The 15,377-nt window shown below is 45.0% G+C and overlaps 1 protein-coding gene across 2 annotated transcripts in view; it reads left to right on the top strand.

Annotated features, from left to right (window-relative positions):
• LOC135056662 (alpha-2-macroglobulin-like) overlaps nt 1–15,377 on the top strand; it is a 644,880-nt gene that overhangs the window by 212,851 nt on the left and 416,652 nt on the right. For both annotated transcript variants that reach the window (XM_063962106.1, XM_063962105.1), the window contains exons 8-10: nt 333–477; nt 2,166–2,280; nt 4,787–4,893. In XM_063962106.1, coding sequence (XP_063818176.1) covers nt 333–477; nt 2,166–2,280; nt 4,787–4,893 — 367 coding nt within the window. The remainder of the gene's footprint in view (nt 1–332; nt 478–2,165; nt 2,281–4,786; nt 4,894–15,377) is intronic.

The raw sequence follows: 15,377 nt of genomic DNA, 5'->3' as shown, positions 1-15,377 counted from the left end.
GCAGAAAGAGATTTAACAAAGTTAAGTTTTTACCATAAATCTCCTTTTTTCATTTTAGTGTCATTTGAATCTGTTAAATAAAAAGGTCTATAGTTGCATTATTCAAAGGACATCTTATATTGTCCCAAAGAGGAACAAATTTAAGATTTAATTCTGTACATTACTAAATAAAATTATGCTTCACAGTGAAAGTGATGATACAAAAACCCACAAAGTTCTATCTGGCCATGATTTGAGTTAAAAACCCCATGCAAACTTATACAGTGTAGATGAATAAATAGATCCTGAGACAGCATCACTATCTATAATTTTCTGTATTTATGTTTCTCTAGTTACACCTATGGAAAGCCAGTAGAGGGCTCTGTTGATTTTATAATCTGTCCTAGAGCAATTGCTAACATCTGGCAATGGGGCTATCAACCCATTAGTAACAATGAAGAACATAACAAAAAATGCCTCCAAATAAAAGATGTGAAGGTGAGTAGAGCCCAGAAAAGATTTGTGTAGATTGAATTAGATCATAAAAATGACAATTAGTCGCAATAATCTGTATACAAAAATGTTGGTTAACATTCACATCTCATTGGTTTGTTCTGAACTGGGGTGATCTCTGTTTTGTCTAACAACATACAGAATGTGATTTTCCATCCCCATGATATAAATCTGTTGAATACACATATTCAATATATTTGGACTATGGCCCTCATTCCGAGTTGTTCGCTCACTAGCTGCTTTTAGCAGCATTGCACACGCTAGGCCGCCGCCTTCTGGGAGTGTATCTTAGCTTAGCAGAATAGCGAACGAAAGATTAGCAGAACTGCTACTAAATAATTATTTGCAGTTTCTAAGTTGCTCCGGACCTACTCACAGATTGCGATCAGCTCAGTCCGTTTAGTTCCTGCTTTGACGTCACAAACACGCCCTGCATTCGGCCAGCCACTCCCCCGTTTCTCCAGCCACTCCCACTTTTTCCCCTGACACGCCTGCATTTTTTAGCCAACGCTGGGAAAATGCTGAGTTGCCGCCCAGAAACGCCCCTTTCCTGTCAATCATTTACCGAACAGCAGTGCGACTGAAAAGCGCTGCAGATGCCACAGCAAAACTGCTAAGTTTTGTGTTAAATAACTAAGCGCATGCGCCCTGCGTGCCTTGCGCATGCGCAATTTGCAACAAATCGCACCATAGCGAAAATCGGCAACGAGCGAACAATTCGGAATGGCCCCCCATAAGATAAATGCAGTACACATACTGTACTAATGAAAATACTATTGGTTACAGAAATTTCCATGACCATAATGTGAAAACTCTGCCACTATGCTGTATTACAGTTGGAATTTTAAACCAGTAACCACTGAGAACAGCATACATGTGACCTGTTTACTAGATAATATATGATAGGATATTATTCAATTTGTTCACTAGTTAAGACTAACCTAATCAGGGAGCACCATTATACAACCAAAAAAGTGTTCTAATGTTTTAAACAACCGGTCTATCCTTTTGTAATTTGCATCCAAATTTTGCTATGTAGTGTGACCAATGTTCATATGTTATGTACTTACGGTTGACTGCGGCGATAAGAAAATATTATATAATTCTCAGATATCTTGTATCATTTTCATAAACCCAACTGTTTAGCTGTAATTTTTTAGGGTTACATAAAGCAAGATCACCCAAGATACTGTATTCTGCTGGAATAACATGTAGTATATCTATGACTTCAAGTGTATATGGCATTCTGCTTACTGGTAACAACAATCAGCTTTTAGCTAGCATTCATCAAGTACATTCTATAAGTAGAAGCTGATTCTTTGCTATGGGCAAGTAACTTTGGATCTGGAACAAACCATGTTGCAATGTAAAGGGGTCCAAATACATTTGGAGATTTTTTTTTTTGCATGCATGCAGGGTAAATACATGTTGCTTTTGCATATAGCTCACAAATGTTGGATAGGTTTATGTTTACGATGTAATTTAGATTTGAGTTTGGACATGCCCCTCCCAAATCTAGATCTCTCTGCACATTTTAAATTTACCCCTCCTGCAGTGCAACATGGTTTTGCCCAGGTGCAAAGTTTGCTACCAACTCAGAATCAGCCCTTTTAATTTTTGCATGTATGTTTAAAGAATTATTCATACTGTACTTTTGATCTTTTCTGTTTTAGACTGATAACAAAGGATGTCTGTCCAGGGAGATCAACCTCAGTTTTTTCAATTTCTCAACCTCAGATCGCAAAATGTATTTAACAATTTCAGCTTCACTAACAGAAGACGGCACAGGTAAGAATTTGCAAGGGAATCATCAAGGTTACTTCCTAATATTGCTCAAAGGTGCACATCTGCACTAAAACCATAGCAGCCAATCATTATTCCTTTTTTGTTTCTATCAATGACAAGTCAGACAGTGGAAGCATAGCTCACAACATTTTAAAATAATTTCACCGACTTTCTGTTGCTGGAGAGGTGCAGGGCTCGTCACCCACTATATATCCTAGACTCATGCATAGGTACTGAAGGTCCCAGGAGTCTGGCTGCTCCTTTTTTATTCTGCTGGAGTATCATTCTTTCTCATTCAACCTGGGAGTGGGGCCAAAGGTTTGGAGTTGTAGGGTGGGCAGTGCTACCTGACCTGTGGATTGTCAAGGCTGCACTTGGTATAAAGGTCTTTCCCCGCCATTGCTATGCTTCTTATTGGCTGACCCCACACCTGGGACCAGTCAGTATTGACCACAAATTTCTATCCATGGGGGGTCATTCTGAGTTTTTTCGCTCGTTGCCGATTTTCGCAATGGAGCGATTAATGCGAACATGCGCATGGTTCGCAGTGTGCATGCGCTAAGTATTTTAGCTCAAAACTTAGTAGATTTACTCACGGCAGAATGAAGAATTTTCATCGTTGAAGTGATCGGCGTGTGATTGACAGGAAGTGGGTGTTTCTGGGCGGAAACTGACCGTTTTCAGGGAGTGTGCGGAAAAACGCAGGCGGGCCAGGATAAAACGCGGGAGTGTCTGGAGAAACGGGGGAGTGGCTGGCCGAACGCAGGGCGTGTTTGTGACGTCAAACCAGGAACGAAACGGGCTGAGCTGATCGCAGTGTAGGAGTAAGTCTCGAGCTACTCAGAAACTGCTAAGAATTTTCTATTCGCAATTCTGCTAATCTTTCATTCGCAATTCTGCTAAGCGAAGATACACTCCCAGAGGGCGGCGGCCTAGCGTGTGCAATGCTGCTAAAAGCAGCTAGCGAGTGAACAACTCGGAATCACCCCCCATGTCCATAGATTGCAAGCTTGCGAGCAGGGCCTTCCTACTTCTATATCTGTCTGCTTTTACCCAATTTTGTTCTATTACTGTGGTTCTAATTGTAAAGTGCAGTGGAATATGCTGCGCTATATAAGAAACTGTAAATAAATACATAAATAAAGAAATATCTTCATAAATGTTTAAGTTCAATCACACAATTTGTATTTACACAGATATATGGGGTCTACAACACTTCCCTATTTTCATTAAGTTACTCCTTAGAGGTGATTAACAAGCAGCAGGACACCCCTGTCCATAGTCTTTGTCCCAAGATTGAGCAAGAGTGGACAACCAATTAACTTAGAGGACATGCCCATGGGACCTCTACTGAGCCATGTTAGATGCACAATAGCCCCAGTTCTACCACCCATTATATATTCAGCTGTATAAAATAGAGCTGACTATATCATGGTCTGTAACTGAACAAATGTAGCTGCCACCGGGGAGTGACCAATTAAAAGCCCCGTGCCATTTCCAGGAAACTATCCCCATAAGCTGTGTACGCAGTGCCACCCAACCAATTTTTATTTTAGAATTTTGTTCTAGATATGAGTGCTAAATGCTTGGCTCAAAATCATTACTGGTGTTCGATGCTAGGCCTGGTATGCCTCTAATGTTGAATATTGCAATTAGCCAGACATCCATCACCTAATTCCTCTCTCTCTAAAATTTTCCATAGTCTTATACTGCCAGCTGAATTAGGAGTCATCATGGGTACCATTATTTCAGCTGTGCCAAATTCACTTATTTACTTTTAGTTTCATTTGGTTTATGTACAAATGTTCACACACTTTCTCTGTGGACGGATGGAGCAAAAGACATCCGGATGACAGTTATAGACAAATTATTCTTTGAGGCAATGGAAAAATAAAACTGTGTTTTGTTTCGGAAAAGATATTCTCTGTAAAGTTGCAGATTTAGTATTGAAAGCCTACAGTAAATAGAGCCCATCATCAATGTGTGCCCCAAAGATCCCATTCCCAACCTCTCTGGGAAAGCGGAATCGTACACCCCAAGATCATGCCACCCCCCACCCCCCCACCCCCACACCCGCCTTGTGCCACTCCTTGATGGCTTTGCATAGCTTCTTCAAATGGCATCAGATGGTATACGGCCATGCCTCTGACTTGTGCACACACACCCAGTGTACGGGGCCTATTGGAACTCTTGACAGCCTTGGTAAACACAGTAACTACAACGGTAGCATTTCAAAAATTGGTCACATGAAAAAATGAATAACATTTAAAAAATGTTTCCTGTTTAATGAATTTATTTTATTGCCAGTGGAAGCTTCATATGTTCCACAGCATAAATTAAAAGATTAATTTGGGTAAAGCAGAAATAAAAGTTATTCTTGAGGATACTGACACAAAACATACAGTGAAAGATTATGCTGCCTGCTCATTGAAAATTTAGGAAATCAGTGTTAAAAATCAAAGATAAATCACAGTAACTTTATACTTAGACCATCTGCTTCTTTGTATAGGTCACACTGAGAGAGCATCAAATAACCTCATGCTCGGGAATTATAGGAAATTACAATTTGTGGATACTGGAGAGTTTTACTATAGAGGTATTCCATTCCAAGGCAAGGTAAGGAGAAATTAGACAAGCCTGTAGAAAAATGTTTATGTTGTTGTTAATAAATGTAATAGAAAAAACAAACACACCTGTTAGTTCATAGGGGTCATACTGTATACTGAAGGTCAATTTGCCGAAATATTGAAAAAAGTTGCCACACTTAAGTGATTTACATGTTTTTTTATATGACATATCAATTAAATGTGAATCAACCTATAAATGTAAGTTTCTATTACGTCCTAGAGGATGCTGGGGTTCCATTTAGCACAATGGGGTATAGACAGGTCCACTAGGAGCCATGGGCACTTTAAGAATTTAATAGTGTGGGCTGGCTCCTCCCTCTATGCCCCTCCTACCAGACTCAGTTTAGAAAATGTGCCCAGAGGAGCCGGTCACAGCTAGGGGAGCTCCTAGGAGTTTTCTTAGTTTTATTTTTTTCTGAGTTAGGTTACAGGAAGGCTACTGGCAACAGCCTCCCTGCTTCATGGGACTTAGGGAGGGGGAGTAGGAACCAGGTCTTGAAGTTAATGGTTCTCTATCTCCGCTGACAGGACACTGAGCTCCTGAGGGTGCTGATCACAAGCCCACGAGGCGACCGCTCACTCCTGCAGCATGGCCGCCACCCCCTAATAGAGCCAGAATATAGAAGATTGGTGAGTATAGCGCCAGTGTCCCAGTTAGCGGGTCGCCGGCGGGTATGGCGGCACAAGGGTTGGAGCGCAGCTCTGACAGGCTGCGCTCCTGGAAGGCTCAGCAACATTACATATGTAGACGCAGGAGGGGCGTCCTGAGCTAGCGCGTTAACCCTACACTGGTCACATCGTTAACAGGGGCTAATCCCGCTGTTAACATCAAATTCCTCAGGCCAGTATAAAGAATAAGTGCGGGAAGCCGCACGCCATTACAGAGGGTGGGGCTTCCTCTCACAGCGGATCCAGCACTCACCAGCGTCATTTTCTCCCTGCAGATACATAGGAAGAGACGCTGCCAGGGAGCGCTGCCCTCCACATAACTCCAGCATACCTCTGCGGTACCAGGGTGTGATAGACGGGGGGGAGTGTCATAATAATACCACCTAGCCTATTAAGGTTAGCTGGTTAGCGCCGAGCTTTGATCATAATATCAGCCTACAGAGGCGCGGTGTGGCTTGCTCCTTATACTCTGTGACTCTCTGAAGGCTCGGGGGGAAACTGTGTCTGACATTTTCCTGTGTGTGTGTAAGTGTGCATATCCCACATTACCATGTCTAAGGACTCTGTGTCCTGTGCTGCAGAGTGTTTTTATCTTCTCCTGAGGAATCTATTCCATGTACTTAGGACTGCAATGTACTTTCCCAACCTTCTGAATAAGAACCCCCATGGGTGTATTCTTTAAGGGGAATGATATCCCAGACTTCAACAAGGATGTCACACACTGAGAAAGAAACGCAGTTTTTTGAGAAAATCTGTGGAGGGTTTGACATACTCGGCCCCCACTGCTTCGTCTAAAACCCCACCTACATACCCGCGAAAACGTACACTTGCCCAGATAATGCAAGCTGACAATGATACCGACTCTGATACAGGGAATGGTGATGGGGATATGCAGGGGGGGGGGATGCATTCCTTGCTAAAGGGGTGCAACTAATGACTGACGCCATTAGGGACATTTTACATATTACTGAGAAAGTACCTGAGCAGGTGGAGGACTACTATTCTACAGAAAGTAAGAAAGCCTCGCTTACCTTTCCTGCTTCTAAGGAGTTAAACTCTTTGTTTGAAAAATCCTGGGAAAACCCAGAGAAAAAATTCCAGATCCCAAAAAGGGTTCTCATTGCTTTCCCTTTCCCTGTAGAGGACAAAAAGAAGTGGGAAAACCCACCTATAGTAGACGCTCGTGTATCTAGGTTGTCTAAAAAGGTGGTTTTACCTGTCCCTGGTTCAACCACTTTAAAAGAGCCAGCTGACCGCAAGATTGAGACTACGCTCAAATCACTATACAGAGCTACAGGCCTGGCTTTAAGGCCCACTATTGCTTGTGCATGGATTTCTAAAGCCATAGTAAAGTGGTCAGGCACATTAGATACTATGGATAGGAGTGACATTGAATTGTTTTTGCGTCACATACAGGATTCTGCAAGTTTCATGGTGGAGGCCATGAAGGACCTTGGCCTGCTTAGTGCAAGGGCTACTTCCATGGCAGTCTTGGCACGCAGGCTTACCAGCTTCGCTGACAGAAAGTGGTATCCTACATGAAGCCATTTAAAAATTGGTCCAAACAAATGTAATTCTTCCAGTTCCACCTCACCTGAAACACAAGGGTTATTACTCAAACCTGTTTGTGGTACCGAAACCGGACGGTTCGGTAAGGCCAATATTAAACCTAAAGTCCTTGAACCCCTACTTACGAGTGTTCAAATTCAAGATGGAGTCTTTGAGAGCGGTGATCTCAGGTCTGGAGGAAAGGGAATTCCTGGTATCCCTGGATATCAAGGACGCGTACCTTCACATTCTGATCTGGCCGCCTCGCCAGGCTTATCTAAGATTTGCACTGCAGGACTGTCACTATCAGTTCCAGACTATGCCATTCGGCCTCTCCACAGCACTGAGGGTGTTCACCAAGGTCATTGCAGAGATGATGCTCCTCCTTCGCATGCAGAGAGTGAACATAATTCCATATCTGGATGATCTCCTGATAAAAGCATCTTCCAGGGAGAGGCTGTTGCAGAGTATTGCTCTCTCAACTCAACTACTCCAGGATCATGGGTGGATCCTGAACCTTCCAAAGTCACATTTGGAGCCAAGAAGGAGACTGTCCTTCCTGGGAATGATACTCGACACGCAGGTGCAGAGTGTGTTTCTACCGGTAGCGAAAGCATTGGTGATCCAATCCATGGTCCTGGATGTCCTGAAACCAGCCTGGGTATCTGTTCATCAGTGCATTCGCCTTCTGGGAAAGATGGTAGCCTCTTACGAGGCTCTGCAATATGGAAGATTCCATGCAAGGTTCTTCTAGCTGGATCTCCTGGACAAGTGGTCGGGATCGAATCTTCACATGCACCAGTGGATACGCCTGTCGCCAAAGGCCAGGATTTCACTCTTCTGGTGGCTGCAAACTTCTCACCTACTCGAGGGTCACAGATTCGGGATCCAAAATTGGATCCTTCTGACCACGGATGCAAGCCTCAGAGGTCGGGGAGCAGTCACCGAAGGGGAAAGCTTCCAAGGAAAGTGGTCAAGTCTGGAATCCATCCTTCCAGTAAACATTCTGTTCGCAGAGGTAACAAGCCGGTGGGGGGTACCTCAGATAGACATGGTGGCCTCCTGCCACAACAAGAAGCTTCGGAGGTACTGTTCCAGGTCGAGAGACCCACAAGCAGTGGCTGTGGACGCCTTAGTAACTCCGTGGGTGTTCCAGTCAGTAGATGTGTTCCCTCCACTTCCACTCATCCCAAGGATTCTCAAACTAATAAAAAGAACAAGAGTTCAGGCTATCCTCTTTGCTCCGGACTGTCCAAGAAGGGCTTGGTATGCGGATCTTCTGGAATTACTGCTGGAGGATCCGAGGCATCTTCGTCTTCGCGAGGAACTTCTGCAACAGGGGCCGTTCGCCTATCAATACTTACCATGGCTACGTTTGACGGCATGGAGATTGAACGCCAGATCTTAGCTCAGAAGGGCATTCTGAACAAAGTAATTCCTACTCTGATCCAAGCTAGGAAGGAAGTAACGTCTAAACATTACTATTGGATTTGGAAAAAGTATGTGTCTTGGTATGAATCTAAGAAGTTTCCTACGGTGGAGTTTCAACTAGAATGGTTTCTCCTCTTTCTGCAAGCAGTTGTGGATTTGGACCTACGCTTGGGTTCCATAAAAGTCCAGATTTCGGCCTTGTTCATTTTCTTCCAGAAACAATTGGCTGCTTTCCCTGAGGTTCAGACATTCTTGAAAGGCATTCTGCACATCCAACCACCTTTTGTGCCTCCTAAGGCACCTTGGGATTTTAATGTGGTGATGCAGTTCCTGCAATCGGATTGTTTCGAGCCTTTACAGGAGGTGGACGTAAAGTTTCTTACTTGGAAGGCTGTCACACTGTTGGCATTGGCATCTGCTAGACGTGTGTCAGAATTGGGGGCATTGTCGCAAAATAGTCTCTACTTGATTTTCTATGAGGATAGAGCTGAGCTCAGAACGCATCAGCAATTTCATCCAAAGGTTGTGTCGGCTTTTCATATCAACCAACCTATTGTGGTGCCAGTGGCTTCTGACACCTCGATTACTTCCAAGTCCTTGGATGTTGTGAGGGCTTTGAAGATTTATGTGAAGAGAACTTCTCGTCACATAAAATCGGATGCTCTATTTGTCCTTTATGATCCCAACAAAATTGGGTGTCCTGCTTCTAAGCAGACAATTTCTCGCTGGATCAGGCTGACTATCCAGCATGCTTATTCTACGACAGGATTGTCGCTTTTAAAATTGGTTCAGGCCCACTCTACCCGTAAAGTGGGTTCTTCCTGGGAGGCTGCCCAGGGTGTCTCGGCTTTACAGCTTTGCCAAATAGCTACTTGGTCATGGTCGAACACGTTTGCTAAGTTCTACAAGTTCGATACTTTGGCCGCTGAGGACCTTAAGTTTTTTCAATCTGTTCTGCAGGAACCTCGACACTCTCCCTCCCATACTGGGAGCTTTGGTACATCCCCATGGTACTAAATGGAACCCCAGCATCATCTAGGACATAAGAGAAAATAGGATTTTATATACCTACCGGTAAATCCTTTTCTCGTAGTCTGTAGAGGATGCTGGGCGCCCGCCCAGTGCTTCGTTTTCCTGCATTGGTACTTGGTTAAGTATTGTTGGTTCAGTCGTTGCTGAATCGTTTCAAGTTGGTTAGCTTGGCTTTCCTTTTGTTATGTGTGAGCTGGTGTGAATCTCACCACTATCTGTGTATTTCCTTCTCTCAAAGTATGTCTGTCTCCTCGGGCACAGTTTCTAAACTGAGTCTGGTAGGAGGGGCATAGAGGGAGGAGCCAGCCCACACTATTAAACTCTTAAAGTGCCCATGGCTCCTTGTGGACCCATCTATACCCCATGGTACTAAATGGAACCCCAGCATCCTCTATGGACTATGAGAAAAGGGTTTACCGGTAGGTATATAAAATCCTATTTTTAAAGACTTTGTTTTCACTAGCGTTTGTCGATGTTATTGATGTGTCGATCTTGAGTTTGTCGATGTTCGATCACTGTCGATCTTGGGTTTGTCGATGTTCGATCACTGTTGATGTAGGTGGTGTCGATGTTGCGTGGTCGATGTTGGCATTGTCGAACTAGCGGTTGTCGATCCATCGACTGGATCCCCAGACACATATAATACTGTATGTTCAAAATGAGCGAGATAGACAAAAAAAAAAAATCTTCACAGACAACAGGATTTAAATGAATAGGTCCATTAATTATGATAATTGTATTTATTTTAAGTTCTCAAAAGCAATCCAAAAATACAAGATACAGTAATCAAAGACCACAAACTAGCCTACAGACTAACAAGTGAATAAGGTGGTACAAAAGCAAAGATCAGTATACTGTACTTAGATCATAGTTGGTAAGGAAGGTACATGGTGTAGTGTACAAGTAAACTGCATATTATCAGTGGAACCAAAAATAGGATTTTAATTACCTACCAATAAATCCTTTTCTCGTAGCCCGTAGAGGATCCTGGAAATTCATATAGTACCATGGGTATAGATGGGTCCACTAGGAGCCATGAGCACTTTAAGAATTTTATAGTGTGTGCTGGCTCCTCCCTCTATGCCCCTCCCACCATACTCAGTCTAGGAAACTGTGCCCGAGGAGACGGACATACTTTGAGAGAAGGATAGATAAAGAAAGTGGTGAGATTATGAACCAGCACACAAAGAACAAGAGGAAAGCCATGCTAACCAAACTTGAAACCAGGAACAGCAACAGCTGAACCAAATAATATTGCTTAACCAAGTAACAGTGCGGGAAGAACGAAGCACCGGGCGGGCGCCCAGTATCCCCTACGGACTACGAGAAAAGGATTTACCGATAGCTAATTAAAATCCTATTTTCTCTTACGCCCTAGGGGATACTGGGAATCCATTTAGTACCATGGGGAAGTACCAAAGCTCCCAAACCGGGTGGGAGAGTGCTGAGGTTCCTGCAGAACTGATAGACCAAACTGAAGGTCCTCAGAGTCCAAAGTATCGAACTTGTTAAACTTAGCAAACGTGTGCAAACCTGTAACTGCAACCAAGTAGCTGCTCGGCACAGCTGTAAAGCCGAGACACCCCGGGCAGCCGCCCAAGAAGAACGCACCGACCTAGTAGAGTGGGCCTGTACATATTTTGGAACCGGCAAGCCTGCCGTGGAATAAGCATGCTGGATAGTGAGCCTGATCCAGCATGCAATCATCTGCTTTGAAGCAGGACACCCAATTTTATTGGGTTCATAGAGAACGAACAGCGAGTCCGATTTCCGAGCTGTTCTCTTGACATACACCTTCAAAGCCCTCACAACATCCAAAGACTTTGAAGTAGCAGAGGTGTCTGTAACAGCCGGAACCACAATAGGTTGGTTGATGTGAAACGCAGACTCCACCTTGGGAAGAAATTGCTGACGAGTTCTGAGTTCAGCTCTGTCCTCATGTGTCTGCTGAGGAAGTCTGCTTTCCAGTTGTCTACTCCCAGAATAAAGACCGCCGACAACGCCACGGCGTGTTTTTCCGCCCAGAGGAAAATTCTTGACACCTCTGACATTGTGGCTCGGCTTTTCGTTCCGCCCTGTCAGTTTATGTCCGTCACTGCTGTCACATTGTCCGACTGGACCTGAATGGCCTGATTCTGAAGAAGAGATGAGGCTTGCAGAAGGGTGTTGTATATAGCCCTGAGTTCCAGGATGTTGATTGGAAGGACGACTTCCTGACTTGACCATCTTCCTTGAAACTGCACCCCCCTGGGTGACTGCTACCCAACCTCTGAGGCTTGCGTCTTTGGTCAGCAGAATCCAATTCTGAATCCCGAACTGTTGACCCTCGACTAGGTGAGAAGTCTGTAGCCACCACTGAAGGGAGATCCTGGCTTTTGGCAAAAGACGGATCCTCTGGTGCATGTGAAGATGCGATCCGGACCATTTGTCCAACAGATCAAGCTGGAAGGGTCTTGCATGAAACCTTCTGTACTGAATTGCCTCGTAAGAGGCCACAATTTTCCCCAGAAGGCGAATGCACAGATGCACCGAGATCCGAGTTGGCTTCAGCACAACCCAAACCATTTACTGGATTACCATAGCCTTTTTCAAGGGAAGGAACACTCTCTGAAACTCTGTGTCAAGTATCATACCCAGGAAAGGAAGCCTCTGCATCGGTTCCAGGTGAGATTTTGGTAAATTCAGAATCCACCCGTGATCCAAAAGTAGTCTAGTTGAGTGGCCAATGCTGTCCAACAACTGCTCCCTGGACAATGCCTTTATCAGAAGATCGTCCAGGTACGGAATTATGTACACTCCCTGTTTGCAGAGTTTAAAACATCATCTCTGCCTTCACTTTGGTGAACACTCTCGGTGCCGTGGAGAGACCAAATGGCAGGGCCTGGAACTGGTAGTAACAGTCCTGCAATGCAAACCATAGATAAGCGTGATGAGGCGGCAAGATCAGAATGTGAAGGTACGCATCCTTGATATCCAGAGACATTAGGAACTCCCCCTCCTCCAGACCTGAGATCACCGCTCTCAGAGACTCCATCTTGAATTTGAACACTCGAAAGTACGGGTTCAATGACACAAGGTTCAAAATCGATCTTACCGAACCATCTAGTTTCGGTACTACAACCAAGTTGGAATAATGGCCCTCATTCCGAGTTGTTCGCTTGCTAGCTGCTTTTAGCAGCATTGCACGCGCTAGGCCGCCGCCCTCTGGGAGTGTTTCTTAGCTTAGCAGAATTGCGAATGAAAAATTAGCAGAACTGCTACTAAATAATTCTTGGCAGTTTCTGAGTAGCTCCGGACCTACTCACAGATTGCGATCAGCTCAGTCCGTTTAGTTCCTGGTTTGACGTCACAAACACGTCCTGCGTTTGGCCAGCCACTCCCCCGTTTCCCCAGACACTCCCGTGTTTTTCCCTGACACGCCTGCATTTTTTTGCAAACGCCGGGAAAATGCTGAGTTGCCGCCCAGAAACGCTCCTTTCCTGTCAATCACTCACCGATCAGCAGAGCGACTGAAAAGCGCCGCAGGATCCACAGCAAAACTGCCAAGTTTTGTGTTAAATAACTAAGCGCATGCGCAATTTGCAACAAATCGCAGCATAGCGAAAATCGGCAACGAGTGAACAACTCGGAATGACCCCCAATACCCCTTGTTTTGCAGATGAGGTGGAACTGAAACAATGACCTGAGTCTGTACCAGTTTTTGAATGGCGTCATGTAAAGTTATACTTGCCTCTTGCGAAACTGGTAAGCCCGATTTGAAGAATCTGTGAGGTGGGAGCTCCTGGAACTCCAGTCTGTAGCCCTGGGAAATAAGATCTATGACCCAGGGATCCTGGCACGAACTTGTCCAGATGTGACTGAAGAATTTTAGCCGGTCTCCCACCCGCCAGTCTTCCAGGCATCGCGGCCAGGGCCGGATTAACAATGGGGCTAATGGAGCTGCAGCTCCAGGCCCACACTGCAAAATAGGCCCACAGATCTCCTTACTGCTGCAGCAGATAGGATAAAAAAAATCCTTCTACTGCAGTCAGTGCCCTAGGTCCCTATGGCCTCTCCACCAGAGACCACCAACCTCCTTCCAACCGCGTTGCCTGGAGAGTCAAATGCAGCTGCCGGCATAGATCTATTACCTATGATGGCGGCGCAGTGGAAGCCTTTCCCAGTCCTCCCTGCGCGGCTTACACACTGTGCGTCGGTGCCTCCTCTGTCTGCATGATGTCACTGTGTGCGCTGTCCTGACCACCGCATCAAGTCTCCAACACAGCCCACTGCAGTGACTCAAAGCAGCAGCTCCGTGAGGTGGTCCAGCGGCGTCAGCAGGGTGTCTGACTGAGGTGAGGTGTCAGACATGCTAGATGCCTGCCTACTGCTCTAACCTCTAATACAGTTACTGTATACGGCATGCTGGGCATCAGAGCAGCCAGGCAGATACTCTGTTAATTAGAGAACTATGTACAATATTTTTTAGTGAAACCGTGATATTGATAATAAATAAATATATAAGCATTTATCTATTGTTAAATCCTGATGTGTATATACTGGGATGACGTAATAGGCAGTTTGGTAGTACTGAAGTGCGCCTCAAGCCGACGCTGACACGTCCATAACGTAAGACCGGAACCGGAAGTGCTGGGCATTTCCGGTTGCGTTCCACGCGGCTGTTGGAGCGCACGCCGAGATCGAGGTAATGAACGTGTGGGTATATAAGGAGTAGCCAGTGACAGGTATGTACTTCCGCTGCAATTAGCTCTGCTTATTGTTTGTCTATTATGGGCATAGAAATGATGAAAAGCTTGACAAAGGTCCTGTAGGACCGAAACGTTGCTGACCTGCCTGCCATGCATCTATGTATGCTTTGAAATTTTTCTTGTGAGTATTGGAATAAATATACCTTAAAGCACATTGAAGTTTGGAGAGTGCCTATTCTTGGACTATATAACGAAGATCACTCAGGAGTTTGGGGATTCTTTGTGTAGTGCACCCCGCAGATGTTTTTTCATGATGAGAGTGCTGGACTGCTCTATAATAAGCATTTATCTATATATACTATATAAACAGTGTAACCACCTCACGGACTTGATACTCATCATGACTGTGACTAGGCGCGAGTGCACCTCTTGCACCAATGCACGTGCACTCCAACATGCACGTGTGTCCTAGTCGCGCCCACTAACTTTGCATTGAGTGACAATTGCCGCGGCTCGGCGCAGGTGTGACTAGGCACTATCAGCGTGGCTACATCTGTATATATCCTGAAGAAAAGACTGAAGATGTCTGGAAACGTTGATATTGCGGTAAAAAAATTTTTTGGAACACATATAAAGTACGTGGAGTGCCGCCTTATTCTTCTAAAGCAGGGGTAACACTGTTCTATTAAAAATCTGGGAAGACACCTCAACACACACACACACACACACACACACACACACACACACACACACACACACACACACTCTGCTCGAAGTGTGCCTGTATGTCATACCGGCACTTCACTTGGACGACCAGCAATGGGACTGTGACAGTATGACTGCTCCCAACGCTGGTCAAATGTGACTGCTGCGTTAAAATTTGGCGCCAGTCAGGAGCCAATTATGGTTTGCGGACTGAGAGCGAATAAGGGGAAGCTGGCAGCATTTTGAATTTGGCTCTGGCCATGAGCCAATCATGGCTCTTGGACTGGCAGCCAGCGGACGCTCCTGATCAGCGGCTGGTCTAGGAGTTATGTTTGTCTCATGGCGTGGAGCAGGGCGGCCCAACTACCACACTTTTGAGGGTGCTGCCAATGGTGATATG

The sequence above is a fragment of the Pseudophryne corroboree genome, chromosome 3, assembly GCF_028390025.1.
Source record: "Pseudophryne corroboree isolate aPseCor3 chromosome 3, aPseCor3.hap2, whole genome shotgun sequence".
NCBI classification, from domain to species: Eukaryota; Metazoa; Chordata; class Amphibia; order Anura; family Myobatrachidae; genus Pseudophryne; species Pseudophryne corroboree.
This window is presented reverse-complemented; position numbering and strand designations above follow the sequence as displayed.